The following is a 22,319-nucleotide window of genomic DNA, read 5'->3' on the forward strand; positions in this document are numbered from 1 at the left end:
AGGAGAAGGAGAGGCTTGATTTCTCTCAGGGCTGCACAGGTCGGCGCTTGCCTCCTGATATGGCACCAGCGTCTGCCCGTCTGATCCCTCCCAGACCCACACGCGTGACACGACCGGGCGGTCGGACGACGCACCTGCCCCGGTCGCCCAAGAACACTCGTCGCAGTCCATCACCCACCGTGCTAACGAAGTGCATTAGGGGAGGCGGGAAACTCGGCGTAGGTATACATGTGAATGAAGGACGCGATCCGTGTACTAATGCAAAGCAGTAACGACGAGCTAAGACGGCGAAGACCAAGTAGGATGCATAGGGTTATCCATATGTACTAATGCGAAATGCCAAAGTGCAAGCTGAATGCGGATGCTGAGGATGTGACTGTCCGGGGTGACACGACATACGACGGGGCGGCGCGTCAGAAGTGTAGGGTCGCGAGGCGGCGGAGAGCAGGGTGCGCATATTTGAGAGGCGGCTCGTAGCGCGGGCGCAAGCGGAGGTAGGGGTGAGGCTGCTGCTGCATGCAGCGATTTTCTACGCACAACATATCAGGCCTGCTGCATTGCGGACCATTTAGACAGCGACAGAACTCACCACGAAGGTGACTACATGACGACGCATCCGCAGCCATTCGATGGTTGTGGTGCACCAAACGGATCCTCCGCTTTGCTAACGGTTCCCCATACTGATGGTACCTGTTCAGTTCAGGATGATTAGCATTATGACCACGGCCACGGATAACAAGGCATCAGCTCTTCGACGCAGTGCTCATCATGACGGCACGAACAAGACATGTTCCGCGGCAGCTGAGGTGAATACTATCGATGACGGATCACAACATGAATCCAATTGAGGTGCGCCCATCGGTAATTCAATGCCCACCAGCGCTGGCGCTGGCAAATGCTGTCTGTTCTCATAGCATTCCACCTGCGGACCGCCAGTGCAACACAGCAAGACACGTCAAGCCGCACAAGACCCGCACGGGTATTTAACATGACGCGAGGTACCCTGAAGATCATACTTACGAGGTAGTCCTGTGTGTTCTTGCAATAGTTGATCAAGCTACAAACACCAAGTATGCGTCACCTCAGTTTTCACCCGCTGTAGCCGAGCCACGTACCTCACACTGGCTTCGCTAACACGTATGCGGGGTCTCGCGAGGTCCTCCCTCAACCGCTGGTTGTGTTCGAGGAGCCTCCGGAGCTTGAGCTCGGACGTGGATACCTTCGACTGGCGGGAGCTCATGGTGTGGGCGGGGCGAGGCTAGGGCGAGGGCGGGTCGGGTAGGAAAAGGACAGAAAAGACAGCACGAAGTAGGCCCTGCCCTTCTGTACACTTGGCGTAGCAGGCGGCGGGGGCGCGCGTGGCTGTCGCAGCTGCGAGACACTCCAAAAAAAGAGGGAAGGAAAGAGGGCAAAGGAGCGGCAGAGTGTCGGGCGAGACGAGGTGGAGGCGCGGGATCAGGTCGTTGGCATCACCCAAGCGCCCGCCCTGGACCTTCCCTTTTTGGGCCCCCGCCATCACCGTCACGTGCCCGCGTCGCGACTTCTGCCGCCGCGAATCTCTCACCCGCGCGTGGCGCTCTCGGCCCAGCGTTCCCCGCCATGGTCCGCCAACAGACGCAGCTCGTCCAGAAGTTCTCCCCCCATGCTTCTCGGTTTCAGAAAGTAGCTAGTGCGCGATACGGTGTGTAGACGGTCTGCTATTTTCTTGCTGTGGAATCGATGTTGAGGCCGCCGCACAGCAAAAACACCGCAGAAGTCGCCCCTTGCGGCCATCCATCCCGCGGCGAGAAATGTGAACACGAACCGCTTCCTGCAGTCTCGGAGCAAGCTGGCGCCAATCAAGGAAGACCCCTCGAGGACGAGGAGGATGAACAGTCCGCATACACCCACCTCGACCGCCAATTTGATGCGCTCGAGCGGGACGAGGAGCTTGCATACCGTAAGCACGCACACAGACGGGATGAGGACGATAGCATGGACTGGGACGACGAGTCGACGCTCGTCGCGATGCTTCAAGAAACGTGTGTGATGTCCTTAGTTGTGACGAACGAGTGATCATATGCTACGTCTCGACAGTCCTGCGGTCGACGAACAAGAGGAAGTAGCAGCCTTGGCGAACAAGCTCAAAGCTCCTATGGCTGCACAAGGCGCGGCGATGAGGGAGTATCTTGGCGAGACACTCCTTCCTGTCATCGCTCGCGTGAAGGAAGTCCACGGTCTGCTGGAAGACAAGGGTAAGTTCGCGGATGCGGCACGCATATATTCAATAATATTACCCCTATCACACAGTCGATCTCGCGTTCGGTGCCGGTATCATGACGTTCGATCAGGTCTGCAAGAAAGTTGAGAATATGGCGATCCGCGACGAGGACGAGCTGAAAACGGCTTACACTGAATGTCAGGTACTCCCTCCTGTCTCTCAGGACAGCATCGTTTGAGACTGAGATCAAAGCCTGACATACTGCTTTCAGCATAACATGGAACACATTGTCGACCAACTACAAGAAGCGTACGCTCGGCGCGACGAATTATGGGTAATCCTACAGCAGGACGTCGATCAGTGCGGTGAGTATCCGTTCATTTCCGTTGATGGCGGGCCGCCGTCGCTAAGCGTTGGATCCTCCGTCATGCATGCAAGCCGAACGCGCCAAAGGCGCTCTCGAAGGTCTGCCAGCTGACGTCGAGCGCGCTATTGCGGCGCTGGAGAAGAAGAGCAAGGAATTAGACAAGGAGGGCTCCGCGGCCTCCAAGCAAAAGATGCTAAAGGGCCTTCTGGAGAAGCTCTGACGCCGGTGGACGTCCCGACCGGTTTTGCGCTCACTCCGGGTGAGTGCGAGCATTTGCTCTCGCGTTCTCCGGTCATGCCAACAATGACTACATGTCGTCATGCTCAGCCATAATTGCTGCTATACCCCATTGTATCCATAGTCTCGTTTTCTCGACTCACTTTCGTATCCGAACTCTTTCCGCTGTATCGATAGAACAGGTGGATGCACGTCAGCAGCTGCCCACATGTACAATAGGCCGACTTACGACCTAATTGGAGGCAGTCATGATGTGGTCGTAAAGTACTGGCGCTGCGAACAACCGTTCGGGGACTTCAATCAGTGGGGAGGATCGAGATCTGGTATCCTCGATCGCCTATTGTTGCGATCGGCCTTTCCGAGTCGACGTCGTCGTTCTGTACCACGACTCCGGTGAGTCTCTCGCGTCTTTACTGGACAAGATTCTTCCCCATTTCCCAGCTTGGCAATGCATTTTTAGCGGCTGCTGCGGTGTGTTCTCATGACCAGGCTGTTCACGTGTACATGGCTTCGAATCTTGACGCGGTAACTCGCAAGCTTCTATAAAGTCAGAAGAAAAGCAGCCCCGACCGACAATGCACTCAGCTTTGGTTTTGTGCATGTTCTCTTCTGTTATGTTCTAGAACGGCATCGCTGACGTACAGGCAGGGGTTTGTGCGGCGACTCCAGCTAGGGCGACCGCAGCAAGCAATCAATGTCTTGAGGGCACTCGACTTCGACTGAGCGCCACCGTAGCTCTCACAGCTGCGGGGCCAATATTTGACCTGTGATACACTGCACACATCCCATGAAACGCTCACGGCCGATCCGGGTCCAGACTCCTTCCCGCCCTCACTGCACGGAACGCTCGGCCCGGGACTTCCGAACAAGGGCTCGCTACCTGCAGTGAGGACTGGCACAACTGGTCCTTATGTCAGCAAAGAAGCATCAGGCCGCTCGAGTGCCGGGTCCAGAGCGGCGTGTGCCAAGTGATGGCCCTGCCTAATTGAGCGAGCTTCGCGCGCGGCCGTCTTCGCGAGACCGACGCGACGCGACGCGCCCTACAGCGTCTCGCTGTCGGCGTCGCCAACGCAGTCCTGGTAGATACTGTCTGAATGTATTTATTTTCTCTATCTTTTCTCTCACCCATTTATGCATGGTCACACCGAACCACTGCGCTTGCACATCTCGGGCACTTCATAGACAACGATTTCCATGTTCTGCAGTGATGCAAGTTGTTTGAGGTCATATTGGACTTAATAACAAGATGAATATGATCATTGTGGTGTAGTGGTTTGGCGTTGTTAGCAATTTTGACAGTGCGCGGGTTCGAGGCCCGTTAGTATTCTTTTCTTTTTTCACGGCGTGGTAGGACCACTTCTTCACTGCGACACCGTAGATTTATTGCCGTGTACCTATACAAAAAGTGACACGATCCGAAAATTATGTGCATCAAGATGGGAAGCGGGAGCGACGTAGCACTCCAGAAATGGAGGGAGGGCAGCAGCCGACCACACCGTGAAAAAGGTACTCTGCAGGAGACTCGAACCCGCGCACTGTCAAAATTGCTAACAACGCCAAACCACTACACCACAATGATCATATTCATCTTGTTATTAAGTCCAATATGACCTCAAACAACTTGCATCACTGCAGAACATGGAAATCGTTGTCTATGAAGTGCCCGAGATGTGCAAGCGCAGTGGTTCGGTGTGACCATGCATAAATGGGTGAGAGAAAAGATAGAGAAAATAAATACATTCAGACAGTATCTACCAGGACTGCGTTGGCGACGCCGACAGCGAGACGCTGTAGGGCGCGTCGCGTCGCGTCGGTCTCGCGAAGACGGCCGCGCGCGAAGCTCGCTCAATTAGGCAGGGCCATCACTTGGCACACGCCGCTCTGGACCCGGCACTCGAGCGGCCTGATGCTTCTTTGCTGACATAAGGACCAGTTGTGCCAGTCCTCACTGCAGGTAGCGAGCCCTTGTTCGGAAGTCCCGGGCCGAGCGTTCCGTGCAGTGAGGGCGGGAAGGAGTCTGATCCGGGTCCAGCATCAGTCCCGGTTCTGCTTATATACGACCCTCTGTCTCCTCCCACCTTTCCGTTCCCGCGACATCGTGCACGATGGTGCTTGGTCCAGGGCAACGTCTGCTGCTGCGTGCGCTCGTCGTGGTGGGCAAGTATCCCGTCCTCGTCGTGTCTGCTGCCTACCTCCTTGACCGTTATGCCGGCTGGGCGATCCCTGCGTGGATCGTATGGCTGTCGGCGCTCGGAATCATCCCTCTCGTCGCCTTTGTGGCAGTGCGGATCAGGTACTGGCGGATCCACCGTGCCGCGGAACGTAAGGGCGCCATCATCGCGCCTGGCTGGAGTGGTAAGTGGCCCGGAAACCTGGATGTCCTCCAGGCCGTATTGCAGAGCTTCAGACACGGATACCCAGGTTTGTAACCATATGTATCCACAACGATAGCGAGTGCGCGCGAGCTAATCTGTGCATATCAGGCGACATCCTACTAGAGAAGTTTGGACAGCTCGGTCCTACCTATCGGTTCAACGTCCTATGGGACTTTGGTATTATGACATGCGATCCTGCTATCATCAAAGTAAGCAGTCAGCGAAGTTATCAGCGTGTATGCGCGTAACGAATCTGTGCCAGACTATCCTTGCCACTGAGTTCCAGAACTATGAGAAAGGTCAGTGTCGTACAGAGCACCTGAGTAAACGGAGTACTTATTACTGCCTATTTTTAGGAGAAGTATTCCAAGAACAGATGAACTCTTTATTGGGGACCGGGGTCTTCAACTCGGATGGTGAGCAACAGCACCGTGTCCAGTGCATCAGATCTAAGTTTTGAGATGCTACCTGTAGGGGACATGTGGAAGTGCGCATATACCCGTCCCAAGCGACCATAGATGTCCGATACATACGTTTTCCATCCACAGATGGCACCGTTCAATGACGCGTCCTTTCTTCAGCAAGGATCGCATCAGTCACTTTGAGCTCTTTGACAGACATGCTGGTCAGCCTTCTCTCTCCCATGTACAGTCCATGAGCACGGATTGACAGCAACTGCACGCAGAGGCTGCCCTGGACAAGATGAGGGAGCGCTTCCGCGCAGGCTACGCGATCGACTTCCAGGTATGCTCGTCTCCTCTAGTCCTCAAATATAGAATTCATCTAATCACTGCTGTTCTCTCCAGGACCTCGTCTCGCGCTTCACCCTCGACTCCGCTACGGAGTTCCTCTTCGGGGCATGCGTCCACTCCCTCCGCTCCACCCTTCCCTACCCGCACAACATCTCCGCCGCCTCGCCCTCCTCGCCCTTCCCCTCCACCTCTGCCGCGCCGCCGTCGCCGACTGTCTCGGGGTGGACAAGGCGGAGGCATTCGCGACGGCGTTCTCGAAGGCGGAGCACCTCTGCGCGGAGCGCGCGACGATGGGCAAGGTCTGGCCGCTCTCGGAGATGCGCGAGGACAAGACGCGCGAGCACATGCGTGTCGTGGACGAGTATCTGCATCCTATCCTCGAAGAGGCGCTCCGGAAGAAGGCTGAGAGGGAGAGGGAGAAGGCCCGGGTTAGTGGTGGGAAGGTTGGGGAGGACGCGGATGAGATTGAGGAGGGCGAGACGCTGATGGACCATTTGGCTAAATTCACGAGCGGTGAGTGTGGGCGTTTGATGGGTGTGCGGGTGCGCTGAGCGGTGTTATTGCAGACTTGACAGTCCTGCATGACGAGGTGCTCAACATCCTGCTTGCGGGACGTGATACGGTCAGTAGCAGCCGACCACAGAACGGGACGCTTTGCTGAGAGTGAGATCCGATTGCTGGACCACGTATGTAGACGGCAACTACGCTGACCTTCACGGTGTACCTCCTGGCCATGCACCCTGACGTCCTCAAGCGCTTGCGCGCGGAGGTGTTGGAGAAGGTGGGTCCGAAGCAGAGGCCGACGTACGGGAATATAAAGGAGATGCGCTACTTGCGGGCTGTCATCAACGAGACTCTGCGTCTGTACCCTGCTGTGTCAGTAAAGTCTTCCATGTCATCCATAGCACAGGATATTGATGTTTCATGGATCACAGGCCATTCAATCTCCGGTGAGCTCCGTTGAAGCAGCTCAGGATCTCCTCAGATTCCTCATCCCGGTTGCACTTCGCGTGAACATAGCGCGTCGTTGAACGAAGGCCTTCTCCCGAACGCCAATGGCAAGCCGTTCTACGTCCCCGCCAAAGTACTGTACGTCTTTTGGATCATCCAAAGAGCCCGTCCATCATCTGAGACGGTTCAACTGCAGTGTGTCGTACTCAGTGTGGGCCATGCACCGTAGGGAGGAGTACTGGGGTCCCGATGGTGCGCACCTCCACGCATATAGTCGGGCACTGACCGACAGGCCATCCAAATAGCCCAGGAGTATGATCCTGACCGATTCCTCGACGAGCGCGTGAACAAGTACCTCACTCCCAACCCATTCATCTTCCTCCCATTCAACGCCGGGCCGCGGATCTGCCTCGGGCAGCAGGTGCGCCCCTCCCTCTGCCTCACAGATCCGCCCAGCGCTGACTCCCCGCGCGCGGAAGTTCGCATACAACGAGATGTCGTTCTTCCTGATCAAGCTCCTGCAGCGCTTCTCGACGATGGAGCTCGCGCCGGATGCAGCGCCCCCGAACACGCTGCCCCCGAAGGAGTGGGCGCGCGCGCCCGGCAGGAAGGGCAAGGAGAAGGTCTGGCCGAAATCGCACTTGACGCTCTACGCAACGGTGCGTGTGCTTAAATGCTTCGTCTCGATGCTATGTCGGTGGGTGGCTGACTTGAAGTTCAGGGTGGCGTGTGGGTGAGGATGACGGAGGCAGAGGAGGGCGAGGTCGATGTGCAGGTGTGATATGCTTGTCGAGGGGTGTCTTGGACGGTTTGTTTAGGATGTGTATCACAATGTATGTATTAGTACTGTATGATCTAGTGGAACCGAATTTTGGCATCTCTGTTGTCTTTTGCTGTCCGTACGCCGTGAGCTGGACAGGACGCAGACGATTTGGATGGCTCCGTGCAAATCCCTTTATTGTCACTGAGGGCGAAGCCCCATGTAGACATTACATGCATCGTATCTCCGCCAGCTCCTCCTGTCTTCGTCGCGTAGCATAGCCGTCCGCCAGGCTTCGGGTAAAGTATGATAATATAGAGCGAGGAATTGAAATGAATTGGCCGTGGTGTCGACTCGCGCATCCGCTGCAACCCCTCTGGGGTGTGACCGTCTATCCCCTCGCCGTCCTGTCCTTCAACTCGAGGTTTCCGTAAGCGGCCGGTGTTGTGGATGTACCGGAGAAGGGCTTCATCAACCTGGGGGGTAGTCTGGGGCGTAGTTCGGCCATGACCGCCGTCGCTCCGTACTGACAGTGGCATTGAACCACTTGAAAAAGTCCACTACAGTCTGTCGGAGATCCCAGTAAGTAGATATTGATCCAGCCTCAACGGCGAATATAGATTGAAACCGACCTGCGCTATTGCACCGTCCCTAGGGCGGTTGGATGGCGTCCAGTTTCCCCCCAGTGCCCAGGTCTCCGCTAATCGCCATTCAATCTGTCCATTGTCGAGCTCTGCAAATTGTTCGGCGCCGGCGTATCGTCCGACTACGACGTCACTCGGGATGCGCTCTCCTGGAAGCTCCACGGGACGATAGATTACTATGCTATCGTGCGATGGATCATCAGCACTCAGTCAAATATCCACATTGATGTAAACGCGAACCCTCTCCTGGCTTTCTTATCCAAAAACATGGTTTGAGAAATGTAGAACTGTCGTTCTCGTTGGAAGAAGGGGTATCGATAGCGTACCGACCATACAGACTCGGTCGGAGAATATTCCGACAGCATCTTCGCCGACTTGAGTTCTGGTACGTATCTGCGCATGAAGTGCACGTTATCGTCGCAGAATCGTGAATGGAAAGACACAGTAGGACGTACAGCATTTCTATCGAATACTTGTTGACGGCACGATAATGCCAGAGCTGATCCAGCGTGAGGTCTCGCGAATCGTGTTTGCTCACTCTGCAGTCCCAAGGGGACTCATTGTTGCCGTCTTTGCATCTCCAAGAGGTCTTGATGTCCCCCCTATGATGCTCAAGTGGACGAAACACGCGACATCGTTCCCAGGATAAGGTGTAATTCATGAGCCACTTGCCGGCCGCGACGGTTTGTTTCTCCGGGAGAATGTCTGGCCAGTGACGTATTAGCCAAATCTCCAACGGCCCACCAACTGACATACCAATGATCAAAGTTGGTATAAGAGTGATCTTCAAGCGCCTTTCGATGGTCCCCGGGACAATATCATCCTTCGACGGGCCAGTATATCGGTCAAGTTCGAGATGGTGTGGAATCGGAATGCTTTTGTCGTTGAAGTAGAATGCTCTCTTCAGATCCAGAAGTACCACAGATATCCGTGGACGCTTGTGCCGATCCTCCCTCCAGCACTTCTCCATGATCCCCCACACTTCGCTGGACATTGAAAGCGGGGGTGACTCTGTGGGCCGTAATGGTCGCTTCCCTGTGAGTACCTTGTTGATCACTTGTGCATCGAGTCGGCTTTCGTCGAACGGAAAACGTTCAGTGAAGACCTTGTAAACGTATGTCGGATCGACATTATAACGAGAGCCGAGGCGTGACGAACCTCCCACATGACCATGGAGAATGAGTAGATGTCGCTCTCTTTGGTCGGATTGCCATGTTCGAGGCCGAACTTATCAGGGTCGTGGAGCTCAGGTGCCATCCACCGTGCCGTCGAGGCAAAGACAGACACGTTCGTCACTATGTGAATTGTCTCTGGCTGATAGAGGATGGTCGTCAGTCCGAAGTCGGACAGGCAGGCACGTCTGTGCTCATCAATCAAGATATTTGCCTGAGAAGCCGACGGTCAGCGTGTTGTACATCAGAACAGTATAAAACTGTACATACTCCCTTGAGGTCACCATGCACTATGCCCACCGTGGTTGAATGAAGATATTCCAGGCCATGAGCGACATCCAGAATCTAGAAATCACCTCAGTACGACGCAATAGCAAAGTCGGATATCCTGACCAGAAGGGGTCGATTTGCTTTGGGGTTGTCCTTCACAAACGATATGATATCACCACCGATCATCCATTTGCAAACCATGCTTAGCGGAAAATGCTGTCGGTCTATACCGAAGAATGGGACAACACGAGCGTGCGAGAGTCGTTTCCAGGTGATCGCTTCCCGACAAAAACTCTGACGGCTGGGTTAGCGGCCCAAAGTCACTGCAACCAGCTATGCCGGCACTGACCTTTAGGACAGAATCAACGGAACCCTTCGCAGCTATCCTGATGACCTTCACGCCTACGTCTTGTCTGCCGAGGCGGCCACGCCAGACTTCTGCAAAGCCACCGAAAGCCACCGGGCCGTCCTTGGGGATGAGCAGGTCCCGCGTCGCGGCAGAAAGTGAGGTCGGGAGGATACCCTGCTTGACACATATCTTGCGTAGAGTATGAAACACCGTACTGTAGAGTCTGTCATAGGGTTCAATGGAGTTCATAGCCTTGAGAGATGAATGAGCTCAAAAAATCTGGAGGTTCGTACGATTGTGGTACCCACGTCATCAAGGACGTCGATGAGTGCTGTAGCATCGTCTGCGTCTGCATTCATGAGCTTCTCAACCTCTGCACTTGAGTTCAGACACCCTTTGAGTAAGGCAATTTTGTCTTGCATCTCATACTTTGCTTGCGAATTTGCGAGCGTCGTCGGTGAAGATATCCGGGACGAGCTTTGCTGTCCATGGAATAGTGAGCCGGGTGCACAATGCAAAATGCTCTAGGTACATCACCGACCAATTCGAAGAAGATGCTCGGGCACGAATTGTACAGATTCGCCAATTCTTCTCCAATACGGAGTAGGTTAGTAAGCACCGTCGTAGTGTCAAAATGCCTCCATGTCCCTATTGACTGATGTAGACTCCAGAGCCACCTGCGTCAAGATGATGAGCCAGTGACTCATGCATAGGCGCGATGTGGTCACCTGTCAGCGTGGAGGACAAATCCTACCAGATGGAACGGTATATTGTTATCTCGACGCGCCGTTACATACGGCTGGCAGAACTGCAGCAATTGGCGCAGCGACTCCTGCGCATGCATGAGTTAGCGTTGTTTTAGCGGACATAATCGGTGGTAGACAAACCATGCGGGGTCGCAGGTGATCAACATGGTTTATCAAGAGTGCATGCTGACTGGCTAGGTCGACGGACATAGGCGTATATATGGTTCACCGACCGGATGGCTGGCTCAGTGTTCCGAAGATGCTGCTGCGAAGTAGACTCAAGTCAACGATGCCTCGCCCTCTGACGGTGTCGTGGTTGTGGTTGATGAAAGGTAGACGCACAAGCTGTGCAGATCTAACGTCTCCGAGTTAAGTCGGCTGTATTGTGTGGGAACAGTGTGGTTAGGTGTCTATCACACATCGCGAGTCCTAATGCTCGGTCCATGGTAACCCAAACTTCGCAGAGGCCAGCTATGTAAGCAGACGGCGCTGGAATGCAGCGCGCACTTGCCCTTGCACGCGGCGCTCCCATGCGACCAAGTTGACGCGGCGGGCGACCTCGATACGCACCGCGTTGTCTCTCGAGTGCAAGATGCAGTGCAGATAAGCGAAGACGAGCGCGTCTAGAGCAGTCGGTGTGCTACGGCAAATCCCTATGTCAGATGGTCATCGGATCGCAACCTCAACGAGACATACATCGATCCAAGGAACCACTTGTCTGTTCCGAGACGCTCGGATAGAGATGAAATGGCATCCCGGTACTGGAGCATAACCGCATTGCGATCCACGTGAGTGCCGTACGGCGGAAGGATGCTTCCAAACCCATTCAGGGGAGCAGGCGGGGGATTGAGCATCGTATTCAGGGCGCGGTGCTTGGATGGGAAGGGTACGAAGAGCGCAGAGAACATGGACGGAGATGGCTGGGACATTGCCTGTGTACCATACCGCTCAGTCTCACAAGACGATGGGAGATCGAGGATTTACGCACCAAAGCTGCATGAACGTTGCCCTCCATTAACGACACCCACGCGCGACTCTCATCACGCGCTGCTTCATCCACGTACCCCTCCAACTCGCCTTGTCCGCCGTCCACCTGCCCGTCGACCCAGCCCGGAATGAGGTGTGCAGTGAGTAGCTCTCCGCCAGAGTCGCCGCCCTCCAATGGGACGTGTAGGTTGGGGAAACGACCATCCACTGCGCCGTCCTCCGTTACGTCCCACCGCACATGAATCTTGGAAAGGCCGCGCAAAGCGAGGTATGCCTGCCACTTCAGGCATTCCACGTCGCGACTGAGTAGGTCTTCGAGCTCCGGGCTCTCGTTACGAGGGGGATGTATCCATAGGGTGGGTGCTGCAACCGCGCGAGCAGTATAAAACGACAAGACCGGTGGGTGAGTATACAGCGGGAAGAGAGCAAAGAAATGGCGGAGCGGTTTCGGTAAGGAAAGAGACGGCAGCGCAGATGAGCTCAACATCAAAAGCAGGAGTTGTTATCGCAGCACCTCACACCCTGTCAGGTTCAAGCTGCTCGACGAGGCTCCGGAATCCGTGGCGTTGGGTTGGGTGAAGAGAACTCGGAAGGTTGTACTTGGACTGCACGGTAGACTATGATTACCATATGTGGCATTCAACGCCAACGTATGCTGACGTAAGCCAATAGCTGTGAGCCTGTACCGAATCGAGTTCGGCGTTACAGCGCGCAGCCTGCTTCATTGTGCACACTCATCGCTGTGACTCCATCCTCGGCAAGTAACAGGTCTCCAAAGCAGCTATTGAGGCTATTTCATGCTTGACTCCCGTGCACAGGCCGGCGCGTCCTCGACCTCCACGCTTCCTCGAATTGCTAACTACTCCCAGGGACCCGCGTCGTGTTCCATACCCTGCAGGCTCACAGTGAGGAAACCTTGCCATGTCGGACGACAGCTCGACACCCTCTCGACCGCCTACACCAGTTGCCGAGCTACCATCGTCGTCCCAAGTTCGACCATACCGCTTCACATGGGATCCGACATCAGCACGCAAGACAGGCCCTGGGAGTGTCTCGGCCACTACAGAAGGGCACGCAGATTACTTCGGCAATGCGACGCCGTATGACCTGTACGGTAACGCGTCGTTGGCATCTCTACAGCTCGGAGCTCTACCAGCAGAATGGAGTAGCGCGAAGCATGGGTTCCACGGTACGTTTACGAACGCCTTGCTGGCGTAGTGCGACTCATCGTCTACAGCGATCTCCACTGTCGTGAATAGCCCTCAGAGACGCTCTGCACCTCCCAAGGCGCACTCCAGCCTTCCCTCTGTACCTCCAGCCGACCTGCCGCGCGTACGCCGGAAGGACTTCGACGCGTATTGCACGCAGTAGGCCCCGAATGGGAGCGCTTAAGCATAACGCAGAGCTGGGTCGAGAAGGCACTGCGCAGTTGCCTACGACACCTCGGCCGTCAGGTTCCTTCGATGACAATGACCTCCCGCGGACACCCCGTGCTCAATCAGGCCGGGCGCCGCCTCCGCTCGAGAGCGTACCCCAGGTGTTCTTTGACCCCAGCTTCAACCTCGGAGACCCCCGCATATTCAATGCTGTCACGGAGCAAGGAGAGAACGGCGATTCAGCAGACGCAGACCCCTCGGCACTCTCGTACTCGCTACCTCTACTCGAGAAGCTCTCGCACCACGCGGACACGATAGAACAACACCTTGTGCGCGAGATCTCCGTTCGCTCGACGTCGTTCTTCGCCGCGCTATCCAACCTCCAAGACCTGCAAACCGAGTCCGAGCAGTGTCTAGATCGGATCGGGAAGCTGCGTGGCTTGCTGAAGGATGTGGACGAGAAGGGAGCAAGGAAAGGGTTGGAGGTCGTCCGAAGGGAGTGCAAACTGCGGAACATGGATTCGGTGAAAGAGGGCGTGAAGGTAGTAGGAGGTGTCGTGGACATGATGGGTGTCGCAAAGAGCCTGGTCGCGGCAGGACAGTGGGGAGAGGCGTTGGATGTCATCGACGAGCTGGACCGGTTATGGGATGCTGATTCCACCGCGCAGTTGCCCACAAGCAAGCCTAGCGCAGAGCCGTCTAGGCCAGCAGTACCTTCTCGACAGGGTACCCGTTCCCCACTACCGCCGGTCCCCGAATCACCACCGGAAAGCCCGAAGCCTCCGTCAAGACCTGCTGTCCACATACCTCTATCTTCGCTCAAGGCCTTCACCTCTCTACCTGCACACCTTCGCGCGCTCACCATGGACATCACTTCTGCACTAACCTCCGAGTTTGTTAGTGTACTACGGCTGGACCTCGTTGAGCGCGTCGACTCCGATGACCTGGAGCCGAGAAAGGATAACCCAGACGTGTCCTTGAAAGACAGGATAAGGCCGTTGCTGCAGTCATTGGCGCGGACCAAGGGCGTGCAGGAGGCTGCGGTGTCCTGGAGGGAGGTCGTCATGGCAGAAGTGAGGAGCATGATGAGGCGAGTAAGTGCCGCTAACCATTCGATGTCCTTCCTGAACTTACTGACGCATCTTCTTAGCGAATACCTGCTTCAGACCTCGAAGAGGATGGGAAGACGTGAGTCTTACGCGCGATGGCTCATTACGTGAAGTGCCTGAAGTGATCTTTTCAGGTCATCACTTGCCGATGAGCTGCGAGCCATGTCGCAGCCTGCTTTTATGGACCTTGCTCGTATGATGTACAGAAGCCTTCTTCGGTGTATCGGAAGATTATATCGAGAGGGCAGCATCATCCTAGAAGTCTTGCAGGCCATTCGGTGAGACTCTCGCTCGATAGTTTCAACATCTCATTGACTGTTAGTTGAGGTCCCCGAAGGCATCGGTTGACGTGGCCGCTCTCCAGGAGGAGCTGTCAGGCATTCTGTCTTCGGCCGCAGAATTAGCTCATACACGGGCATCTAGAGTGGTTGCTCTGCGTGGGGAGCAGCATGCCTCTCTGGACCTGCCGAGCTTCGTAACCCTGTTCAACGAGTCGTGGGTTTTCGTCGTCGAATCAGAGAAGATCTGCTGTCGCATGATCGTCGGCCTCCGGGGTACGATGATCAGCCAGGTTCGTCTAATGTGACTACTGCGGTTCTAGCGGAAACTCAGGTATATTGAATGCAGGCGAAGACGTTCTTGCAAACCTTCCACCAGGCACATATATCTCATTCTGCAAAGCTGGTTGAGGACGAACAGTGGAACGCAGCAGAAGTGGCGCCTTCAATTCAGCGAATTGTCGACCTCCTTGTCGACGCTTCCATCTCAGACCCACCAGATCTCCTACTCAATCGCCCCCCTGAAACACCGCACCCTTCATCTCCTCTCCTCTCTCCATCTGCGCTATCGCCACAGCCTACACTCTCACATCGGCCCGCATCCCCTCTTCCGTCACCAAACTTCCCTTCCGTGCGCCCCTCCGCGTCGCGCACGAGCACGCGACGCTCGAGTGGACCAGGCAAACACCTGCACATCGAAGATCGGGCGTACTTCGCGGTAGGTGCGACGCTCGAGGTGCTCGTCGTTCTCGCGGATTACCTCAAGATCATCATCAACCTCGAAATGCTCACTACGGAAACCATGAGCCGCGTGATCGAGCTCTTGAAGGCGTTCAACTCGCGCACTTGCCAGGTCGTCTTGGGTGCGGGTGCCATGCGCTCTGCAGGGCTCAAGAACATCACTGCCAGGCATCTTGGTGAGCATTGGCGGGATCCTACCTACTGCGCTGCATATATTGATCGACGGAATGCCAGCCCTTGCATCTCAGTCGTTGTCTATCGTTATATCGCTCGTCCCATATATCCGGGAGACGTTCCGGCGCCATCTCAGTCAGAAGCAGGCGGTCATGCTTGTAGAGTTTGACAAGCTGAAGAGGGTATGTAAAAACTTCCCTCCATTACACCGGATCCTCACCGCGTCTGTACGCTGTGCAGGATTACCAAGAGCACCAGAACGAGATACACCAGAAGCTGATTGCGATCATGGGTGACCGCCTCAGTGCCCATATCAAGTCTCTTCATGTCAGTCTGCCTCTCTCCCGTTTCAAAGCCCACTGGATGGCGTATGCTGACTGCGTGATCCGCGTGTCTGTTCGGCTTGCCATATGTAGGACGTGAAGTGGGACGTGCCAAGGACGGCGGTGTCAATGACTATATGGAAGTCATCGTCAAGGACACGGTCACGTTGCACAAGGTGCTCTCGCGGTATCTGTCAGGTTCCGTAGTCGAGGTGCGTGTATCAGCATTGCGTATGCCATTCTGTCCGGCTGAGACGTAAGTGCAGTTCGTGATGACCCAGGTGTTCGCGGGCATCAATCACCGGCTCTCGGAGGAGTACACCAAGATTGAACTGCCATCACAAGAGGCGAAGGAGAGGTGCGCTCGCATTCGCTCAGCCTACCTATCGCAGGGTAACCTTTCTCGGCCCATTGGCCAAACAGACTACTCGCGGATGCGCGTTACCTCCACCAGAAGCTTACGGGCCTCAAGAATGTGGGCGCTCCCACCGCCATGCTTGAGATCATCGTACAAGAGAAGCCCGTCAGAGTTCCTACACCGGCCGCGCACGAGGCCGCGGCACCACAGCCTACGACCCAGCGATTCAAAGGTATCCTTCAGCGAACGAACAGCAAGCGGACGTCCCTTCTCTCACCCAACCCCATACCGGTACCCGTTTTAGAGAAACCGCTTCCGACCCGACCCCACCGCCTGTTGCGCCGTCCCCGGATCCAGACGCGAAATTGCTGCCGGTAGCGCTGACATCCGCGTCGCGGTCAGAGGACGCGCTTGCGATGACACAGTCGCCATCTGCCTCGCAGGTAGACATATCGACGCCTAATGGTCAGGGCGATAGTGCTCCGTCGACAGCGGAAGATGCGCCTGTTGAGGGACCTCCCCGGATGCCCCATCAAAACCGCTCTCTCCTGCCGCGGTACCACTGCCCGCGTCATCGCCCTTACCCACGCCCACGCCCTTCAGCGAGAAGCAGCAGCCGGGGGTGCCGATGCAGAATGGCGACAACCTGAACGGGGATGCTACCGCGGGAAGAGAGGCTCCCGTTGCGTAGCGTGGGGGACTACTTTGCTACAATCGTTCACTTTAGTATACTTTTAATAACGTCTACATCTGGAATGGTATAGTTGCTTTCTTCATTCCCAGTTGTGCAGATTTACGCACACGCTTCGCCCGAGGATATACGACGCGCCGCAGGGGCGAAAGGAAGTACTCAGAAATTTACCGATCGAGTAAGTGGGTTTATTGCAGCTGCTGGCCTACTTCGCCCTACTCTGCCCCACTCACGTTTGGCAATATTCGGCGCGCTGCACGAGTGCATGAGCTTGGAGGGTTAGTTGATATAATATGTAGTACCCGTTTTGTGATACCGGGGCGCACGACAAACCAGTGGACTTCCGATGATCCCGGGCCTTCAATATTGTCAATGGTACCGGTCTTGTATGCGTCCGAACGAACTCTTTGTGGACGCTCGCCAAGGCACTGGATCCGGGTGAGTACTAGGAGTTGGTCGGCGCGAGCACACCGGTTGCATTTGCGCAACCATTGACAGAAGCGGGAGCCTACAGAGGACGATCGCGTACGAGCAAGAGACGAGAGCGACGCATTGGAGGCCCATAGTCACGCGCGCACGGTGGAGAATTCTCTGTTAGTTACCTCACATTGTTAGCCTCATATACCTATGTATTCCCGTTTACACATCCTGGGATGTGTTCTACGGCTGTCCGGGACACCCAGCGCATGAAGGCCAAACACTAAGACAAGACAAGCCAACTTAAGTATGATCGAGGCCGCCTTCGAGGTCGACCTTGGCGACCGGAGTAGATGCATACGACTTCGTCACTGCTGTACAACCACTTTAGTACACATTCAACATTCAAGCCTTACAACGAGTCCACGCGATTAGCATACATTCTGTTCCACACCACACATTCGTCCTTCTGCTGGTACAACCTATCGGGCACCTCACCATCCCCCCTCGCGTTCGCCCTCCTGCTTGCCCTGGTCGTAAGAGCCCTCAACGTTATCGCCGAAGCGCTCGACGCCTTCGGCCTGCAAAGGCGTTAGTTGATTCTCGCGCATGATGGACACGGAAGACACGGACCTTCCTCGCGGCCCAGCCAATCGCACCCCCGATAGCACCTACGATGCCCTCGCCGACGTCCTTCACGTCGCGCTCCGCCGAGCCAACCTTGCCCACCGCGTCAGACACAACTCACGGCCCGCGCTGTCAGGCGCACCTCGTCACCGGCCCATCGCGCCGCGTTGTACGGCGCGTTCTCGACGCCCTGGACGGCCTCGCGCCCAAAGTTGTCGACGTCCTGGCGCGCCTCGCGCCCGAACTGGTCGAAGCCCTGGCGGGTGTCGCGCCCGAAGTCATCCACGTCCTCGCGCGCGTCGCGCCCGAAGTTGTCCACGTCCTGGCGCGTGTCCCGGAAGTCCTGGCGCGTGTCGCGGTACTCGTCGCGCACGTCGTTGTCGAAGCGGCGCGCGTCGCCCTCTACGCCGCCGACCTGTGGGTACGATCGGTGCAGTGAGGTGCGCGATCGGTGGTCAGATCTGTGAGGCCGTGTATGGTGTAGAGGACGAAAGGGGGCGCACCTGGCGGCCAGTCCAGTTGGCTGCGTCGTCGAATTCACGGTCCATAGTGTTGTGAGCGTGGTGCGGGTTGGGTACTGAGTGAATGTATGAGACGCAGAGGGTGAGGGCGTGAGGCCGGTGTGCGGGGTATTTGAAGGCGACGGGGCCGGGCACTGCACGTCGCCGCCGCCAAGCCATCGCAGACGCGCTAAGCAAGGCAATTCCCGATCGTCGTCTGTGTTTGCCACAGCCGCGACTTGACCGCGACAACCGTTTGCATCGTTGGCTCGCCGCTCGCAGGTCCTATGTACCTGATCTTGACTCACTGTTCTGCGTAAACTGCCTGCATGGACTACAAGGAGAGACCAGAGAAGATCATACCAATTTAGGGGCATGCGTTCTCAGTGGTACGTTGACGCTGTTCGACTGAGACATCGCCGTAGTCCAACGTGCAGATTGTCATCCAGCGGTCCAGAGGTCTTGCAACAGTACTGCGATATGACTTGATATTAGCCTCCGAGTCCAGCGCTCGCGACGCATGCAGAACAGCGTCACGGTCGTGCCACCATAAGGCGAACAACCCACATGAGCACTCCAGCCATGCTCGACGATCCAATTATCGGTGCGTACCCCCGCATTCAGACCTTCCATTCGCTAGCCGTGGCGAGATTGCGACCTCAATGTGAAGTTCGGCGGATGGAATGCTTCTCGGTCCCGAGTTCTCTGCAGCCGCTCACGGAACTCGAGAGCCTAGTCCGTCGCCCTGGAACGCGCGATCCACCTGCATAAACGGGGTCGTCCTGCGTTTGCGGTGCGATGTATGTATAGGTCTGGACTTGCGCTTCGTCCAAGATTCCGGGCGTGATGGGTAGGTCGGGCTTAGGTGTGGTGCTTGTTTGGTTCCGGAACCAATACTGAGAGTACTGAGTACTGCAGTGATTGGTGCGCATAGTCTCCGTTGCAATGCACACCCTCTTCCGCCGCACATTCAGCGTGACTGCACCAAACGGCCCGGGTCCTCAATTTCAACGACGACTGTCTCATGGTCCGAATGCAATCATCCGCTTCACATGAGATTCGACAGTGATCTGCTTAGCAGACCCTGGCAGCGTCTCGGATCGTTACATACCAGCTGCGTGGAGTAGCGCGAAGCACATAAAAGTGCTTGCCGTTCTGTTATGGTACGCAAAAGAGACTAGCCTACCCACCCTCGCTGTTGCCGTCAACCCTTCCCAGACGTGCTGACTTCAAGCAATGCACCTGCCCGAACGTCCTTGCTCCATCGCAACCTTACTCACGTATTTACAGATTCCTGCGCCCGACTTGGCAAATGCATGGTCACCGGTTCCCTCAGCATGCAGTTTCACAAAGGTACCGTCCATAATTGGTTATTGTACATACATTTCCGTCCTTCCGATACATTTCCCGAGATGCTCGAGCTTCGCACCTAGCTCCCCCAAACTCGCTCTCAATGCCCATGCGCGCGGGCCGCTCACCACCCGCCTTGCTGCTCGCCCTGCTGCACACCCTGGTCATACGAGTTGTCGACACCACTGCCAAAGTTCTCGACGTCGCGGACCCCATCTCCGATGTCCCGTCCGACATCGGTCACACCGTGGGCCACATCTCCGGCCTGCCAGAAAGATCAAATCCGTGTCAGCTCGTCCGCCGTCGGGATAAGTGGAGGCGAGCGGCATGACCGACCTGGTCGCCCGCCCAGTGCGCGGCGTCATCGGGGGCATCGGCGACGTGCTGGACACCGTCGTCGAACGCGTTGTTGACCGAGTTGTCGAAGCGCTGCACGTCGCCCTCGGCGCCCCCGACCTACCACACCGTCCGGCTGTCAGCTCTAAGGCTGCCTTGCTCGACGAAGGACGGTACGTCTACCTGCTGGCCAGACCAGTTCGCCCCGTTATCGAAGTCGCCCATTGTCTTGCGAAGGTGCTGGTGGTTGCGGGAGGTAGGGTAGAGTGGCAGAGGAAGCTGGAGATGGTGAGAGATAGAACCCGACTGCAGTGTCACTTATACTGGTCGCGAGACTTGCTCGTTCAGGAGGGAGGGCTAATTATAGACCATTGCATCATGGCTATAGGTGCTAGCGCAGGTCTACTACTGGACACCGACTCGCTATTCTACATGGTCCGACAGACTCCGAGCAAAGACAGAAGACGTTCGAACGGTGTTCGCCAATATCGCAAAGTCGGCGCGGTGTCCGGTCGGATGCACTGTCGTCGCGCACGCGCCTCAGGCGCTGCCCGGTGAGTCCGTGGAACGCGCAATATGCACGTCGTCCGTGTTCATCTGTGTTCATCGATGCTCCCAGCGCGCCAAAAGACGAACGTGCAAAACCCAGCGCTGGCCGCTGCAAGACGTTACCGTACTTGTCGTGGATATACGAAGTATCCGATGGATGCGTCCGACCGCACACGATCGACGATTCGTTACCGCTCCTTGCATGCCCTCGCATTCAATGTTCCCATTGGTGAGCTGTGTCAATGATCGCCTGGCGGTCTTGAGTTTTGATGGAATGGGAGTCCACTCGTTCTCGAGTGTCCCGCAGCCGCCCTGGGTCGAAGAACCCCAGATCCCACCTTAAAGCTTGATCAAAGGGGTCGCTGACGATGTTTGATGTTGTGGTTTGTAGGTCTGGCCTTGCGCTTCTGAAAAACGTTTGAGGGACGAACGTGAGGCCTTGAGGGGCAGCACGCGCTCGGGCTGTCGGACACCACTTGCAGATGTATGGCGAGTCTATGCATGATCAGTGCTCGCCAGCGCATTTCAGACCACCGACCGAGTCACTACACGTGTATCAGGGTTCGCTGTGTTCGCCGTCGTATTTGAGGACGATTCTATCTGTATTCATCGGGCGGGTATTCACACGAAAGCTTGGCCCGAGATCAGAACTCGGTCGCAGATCAGCATGAATATGCGTTACACTGTACCTCACTAGAACAGGGTCGACGTCGACGAGACAGACACGAGTCCTTGTGGAATAATCAATGGTGGTATCATTGCTGGCCCTGCGGAACACTCGTCGTGCAGCCCTGCACGTCGCAGATCTACGCTACGCAGGCACGAGCAATGAGTTAGCGATTATCGCGCCCGGTGTCGCCGACCTGCCATGGAAGAACGTGACATTAATTCATGCGAGATAAATGGTCACGTCGGACTCGAGGTGTATTCAGCTTAGCGAAGACGGCTGTGTAGTCTACCCTAATCTTCTGGGAAGTACACCGGGAGCACGGAGATGGCGATGCGACACGGGAATGCACGTCCGAGTAGCACAATCAACGATAATGATGCTTGAACAGTGCTCTGCTCTGCTCAAGCGTCACTATCAAGACAGGCCCGGCACGCGAACTCACCTTCCCGACATCCTGTACAATGGTTGTGGGCTGTCAACATCTCGCCGGCCCGGGGCACAGCGACGTCATCGCCGTCCATGCTGTCGACTGCTACGATATGTAGCCACGAGCTTATCTGAGGGGTTGATTAATTCGCAGGCAAGACGGGGAAGAGTGGGGACCTGGCCCGACTGTCTGGGACAATATTGTGCACCACTGACAGCCTTCGTGAACGTTTGAACGCAGACGATGAGGCTTTGAGTGTCACTCACAGGCGCAGGTGCACGGGGACGACATCTTCACACACCAGTGCGCCCACCACAACTCACGGGTACACCGTGGCAGGGCATTGAGTCCGCGTTGCCGCCGGCCGGGCGCGCTGTCCTGTCGACGCCATGATCTCTGTAGACGACCGACGGATCCGCCTCACTGCGCAGGCCCGCTCGTTCGCGGGTGCAGTTGGAGCAGCGTTTGAATAGAGCGCTGTAGGTCCGCGGGCGATCGCGAGGACACGCCCGTCTTCAACCGCGTTCACATGACACGCCGGCGGCCTGGAGCACGCACAAGTGGACGGTGGGGACGCCCAGAC

At 56.2% G+C, this 22,319-nt stretch overlaps 9 protein-coding genes across 9 annotated transcripts; 3 read left to right on the forward strand and 6 right to left on the reverse strand.

Moving 5' to 3' along the window:
* Positions 1 to 164: 164 nt before the first annotated feature.
* B0H18DRAFT_992414 (putative guanine nucleotide-binding protein gamma subunit) lies at positions 165 to 1,483 on the reverse strand. The gene is made up of 4 exons (XM_048045131.1): positions 1,116 to 1,483; positions 1,021 to 1,057; positions 590 to 690; positions 165 to 529 (listed from the first exon to the last, which is right to left on the reverse strand). The coding sequence occupies exons 1-3, from the start codon at positions 1,238 to 1,240 to the stop codon at positions 601 to 603; spliced, it is 252 nt and encodes an 83-aa protein (XP_047896076.1). The 5' UTR covers positions 1,241 to 1,483; the 3' UTR covers positions 165 to 529; positions 590 to 600.
* A 116-nt stretch (positions 1,484 to 1,599) lies between these two features.
* On the forward strand, positions 1,600 to 2,787 carry B0H18DRAFT_1083726 (uncharacterized protein; the record flags this gene model as incomplete). Its single annotated transcript, XM_048031695.1, has 7 exons — positions 1,600 to 1,681; positions 1,740 to 1,815; positions 1,848 to 2,021; positions 2,077 to 2,234; positions 2,290 to 2,402; positions 2,472 to 2,565; positions 2,639 to 2,787. 7 exons carry the CDS (start codon positions 1,600 to 1,602, stop codon positions 2,785 to 2,787), a joined length of 846 nt encoding a protein of 281 aa, XP_047896077.1.
* Positions 2,788 to 4,909: 2,122 nt separating this feature from the next.
* On the forward strand, positions 4,910 to 7,663 carry B0H18DRAFT_872969 (cytochrome P450 monooxygenase pc-2; the record flags this gene model as incomplete). The annotated part of the gene is given in 16 exon segments (XM_048040264.1): positions 4,910 to 5,225; positions 5,288 to 5,388; positions 5,442 to 5,484; positions 5,542 to 5,595; positions 5,654 to 5,666; positions 5,728 to 5,804; positions 5,865 to 5,923; positions 5,986 to 6,144; positions 6,162 to 6,444; positions 6,498 to 6,553; positions 6,626 to 6,825; positions 6,952 to 7,020; positions 7,079 to 7,134; positions 7,188 to 7,303; positions 7,362 to 7,541; positions 7,604 to 7,663. 16 exon segments carry the CDS (start codon positions 4,910 to 4,912, stop codon positions 7,661 to 7,663), a joined length of 1,842 nt encoding a protein of 613 aa, XP_047896078.1.
* A 101-nt stretch (positions 7,664 to 7,764) lies between these two features.
* On the reverse strand, positions 7,765 to 11,156 carry B0H18DRAFT_992452 (kinase-like domain-containing protein). The gene is made up of 13 exons (XM_048045132.1): positions 10,965 to 11,156; positions 10,806 to 10,909; positions 10,619 to 10,754; positions 10,386 to 10,559; positions 10,078 to 10,329; positions 9,852 to 10,022; positions 9,729 to 9,803; positions 9,445 to 9,672; positions 9,043 to 9,391; positions 8,742 to 8,991; positions 8,527 to 8,679; positions 8,275 to 8,467; positions 7,765 to 8,209 (listed from the first exon to the last, which is right to left on the reverse strand). Exons 1-13 carry the CDS (start codon positions 11,031 to 11,033, stop codon positions 8,114 to 8,116), a joined length of 2,250 nt encoding a protein of 749 aa, XP_047896079.1. The 5' UTR covers positions 11,034 to 11,156; the 3' UTR covers positions 7,765 to 8,113.
* B0H18DRAFT_992455 (uncharacterized protein) lies at positions 11,145 to 12,491 on the reverse strand. The gene is made up of 3 exons (XM_048045133.1): positions 11,812 to 12,491; positions 11,520 to 11,755; positions 11,145 to 11,463 (listed from the first exon to the last, which is right to left on the reverse strand). The coding sequence occupies exons 1-3, from the start codon at positions 12,295 to 12,297 to the stop codon at positions 11,295 to 11,297; spliced, it is 891 nt and encodes a 296-aa protein (XP_047896080.1). The 5' UTR covers positions 12,298 to 12,491; the 3' UTR covers positions 11,145 to 11,294.
* Positions 12,492 to 12,494: 3 nt separating this feature from the next.
* On the forward strand, positions 12,495 to 16,952 carry B0H18DRAFT_992458 (Vps54-like protein-domain-containing protein). Its single transcript, XM_048045134.1, has 14 exons — positions 12,495 to 12,999; positions 13,048 to 13,142; positions 13,204 to 14,280; positions 14,337 to 14,374; positions 14,430 to 14,573; positions 14,623 to 14,866; positions 14,923 to 15,490; positions 15,549 to 15,670; positions 15,729 to 15,819; positions 15,905 to 16,023; positions 16,078 to 16,169; positions 16,235 to 16,432; positions 16,474 to 16,646; positions 16,682 to 16,952. The coding sequence occupies exons 1-14, from the start codon at positions 12,732 to 12,734 to the stop codon at positions 16,858 to 16,860; spliced, it is 3,408 nt and encodes a 1,135-aa protein (XP_047896081.1). The 5' UTR covers positions 12,495 to 12,731; the 3' UTR covers positions 16,861 to 16,952.
* A 572-nt stretch (positions 16,953 to 17,524) lies between these two features.
* On the reverse strand, positions 17,525 to 18,877 carry B0H18DRAFT_992472 (uncharacterized protein). The gene is made up of 5 exons (XM_048045135.1): positions 18,408 to 18,877; positions 18,047 to 18,319; positions 17,911 to 17,997; positions 17,718 to 17,858; positions 17,525 to 17,651 (listed from the first exon to the last, which is right to left on the reverse strand). The coding sequence occupies exons 1-4, from the start codon at positions 18,582 to 18,584 to the stop codon at positions 17,772 to 17,774; spliced, it is 624 nt and encodes a 207-aa protein (XP_047896082.1). The 5' UTR covers positions 18,585 to 18,877; the 3' UTR covers positions 17,525 to 17,651; positions 17,718 to 17,771.
* A 1,001-nt stretch (positions 18,878 to 19,878) lies between these two features.
* B0H18DRAFT_953034 (uncharacterized protein) lies at positions 19,879 to 20,315 on the reverse strand (the record flags this gene model as incomplete). Its single annotated transcript, XM_048042158.1, has 3 exons — positions 19,879 to 20,019; positions 20,091 to 20,210; positions 20,274 to 20,315. The coding sequence occupies 3 exons, from the start codon at positions 20,313 to 20,315 to the stop codon at positions 19,879 to 19,881; spliced, it is 303 nt and encodes a 100-aa protein (XP_047896083.1).
* Positions 20,316 to 21,542: 1,227 nt separating this feature from the next.
* Positions 21,543 to 22,025, reverse strand: B0H18DRAFT_992496 (uncharacterized protein; the record flags this gene model as incomplete). Its single annotated transcript, XM_048045136.1, has 2 exons — positions 21,752 to 22,025; positions 21,543 to 21,701 (listed from the first exon to the last, which is right to left on the reverse strand). Coding segments are annotated over exons 1-2 (181 nt in total), but the record flags the coding sequence as incomplete, so codon positions are not given.
* Positions 22,026 to 22,319: the final 294 nt, after the last annotated feature.

This window comes from Fomitopsis serialis (assembly GCF_022376445.1).
Source record: "Fomitopsis serialis strain Sig1Antser10 chromosome Unknown B0H18scaffold_16, whole genome shotgun sequence".
Classification (NCBI taxonomy): Eukaryota; Fungi; Basidiomycota; class Agaricomycetes; order Polyporales; family Fomitopsidaceae; genus Fomitopsis; species Fomitopsis serialis.

What these genes read in the sequence shown, in the direction of transcription:
- B0H18DRAFT_992414 (XM_048045131.1), bottom strand. Translation starts at nt 1,240, where the DNA reads ATGAGCTCCCGCCAGTCGAAGGTATCCACGTCCGAGCTCAAGCTCCGG. An exon ending in GTTAGCGAAGCCAGTGTGAG is followed by an intron (nt 1,058 to 1,115) that starts GTACGTGGCTCG and finishes TGGTGTTTGTAG; the next exon opens with CTTGATCAACTATTGCAAGA. An exon ending in AGAACACACAGGACTACCTC is followed by an intron (nt 691 to 1,020) that starts GTAAGTATGATC and finishes TGAACTGAACAG; the next exon opens with GTACCATCAGTATGGGGAAC.
- B0H18DRAFT_992452 (XM_048045132.1), bottom strand. Translation starts at nt 11,033, where the DNA reads ATGTCCGTCGACCTAGCCAGTCAGCATGCACTCTTGATAAACCATGTT. An exon ending in TTTGTCCTCCACGCTGACAG is followed by an intron (nt 10,755 to 10,805) that starts GTGACCACATCG and finishes ATCTTGACGCAG; the next exon opens with GTGGCTCTGGAGTCTACATC. An exon ending in AAGTATTCGATAGAAATGCT is followed by an intron (nt 8,680 to 8,741) that starts GTACGTCCTACT and finishes CTTCATGCGCAG; the next exon opens with ATACGTACCAGAACTCAAGT.
- B0H18DRAFT_992455 (XM_048045133.1), bottom strand. Translation starts at nt 12,297, where the DNA reads ATGTTGAGCTCATCTGCGCTGCCGTCTCTTTCCTTACCGAAACCGCTC. An exon ending in GCAACGTTCATGCAGCTTTG is followed by an intron (nt 11,756 to 11,811) that starts GTGCGTAAATCC and finishes TATGGTACACAG; the next exon opens with GCAATGTCCCAGCCATCTCC. An exon ending in AAGTGGTTCCTTGGATCGAT is followed by an intron (nt 11,464 to 11,519) that starts GTATGTCTCGTT and finishes GATTTGCCGTAG; the next exon opens with CACACCGACTGCTCTAGACG.
- B0H18DRAFT_992458 (XM_048045134.1), top strand. Translation starts at nt 12,732, where the DNA reads ATGTCGGACGACAGCTCGACACCCTCTCGACCGCCTACACCAGTTGCC. An exon ending in CGCGAAGCATGGGTTCCACG is followed by an intron (nt 13,000 to 13,047) that starts GTACGTTTACGA and finishes CATCGTCTACAG; the next exon opens with CGATCTCCACTGTCGTGAAT. An exon ending in CATCACTGCCAGGCATCTTG is followed by an intron (nt 15,491 to 15,548) that starts GTGAGCATTGGC and finishes ACGGAATGCCAG; the next exon opens with CCCTTGCATCTCAGTCGTTG.
- B0H18DRAFT_992472 (XM_048045135.1), bottom strand. Translation starts at nt 18,584, where the DNA reads ATGGCTTGGCGGCGGCGACGTGCAGTGCCCGGCCCCGTCGCCTTCAAA. An exon ending in CCAACTGGACTGGCCGCCAG is followed by an intron (nt 18,320 to 18,407) that starts GTGCGCCCCCTT and finishes TCGTACCCACAG; the next exon opens with GTCGGCGGCGTAGAGGGCGA. An exon ending in TTGGCTGGGCCGCGAGGAAG is followed by an intron (nt 17,859 to 17,910) that starts GTCCGTGTCTTC and finishes ACGCCTTTGCAG; the next exon opens with GCCGAAGGCGTCGAGCGCTT.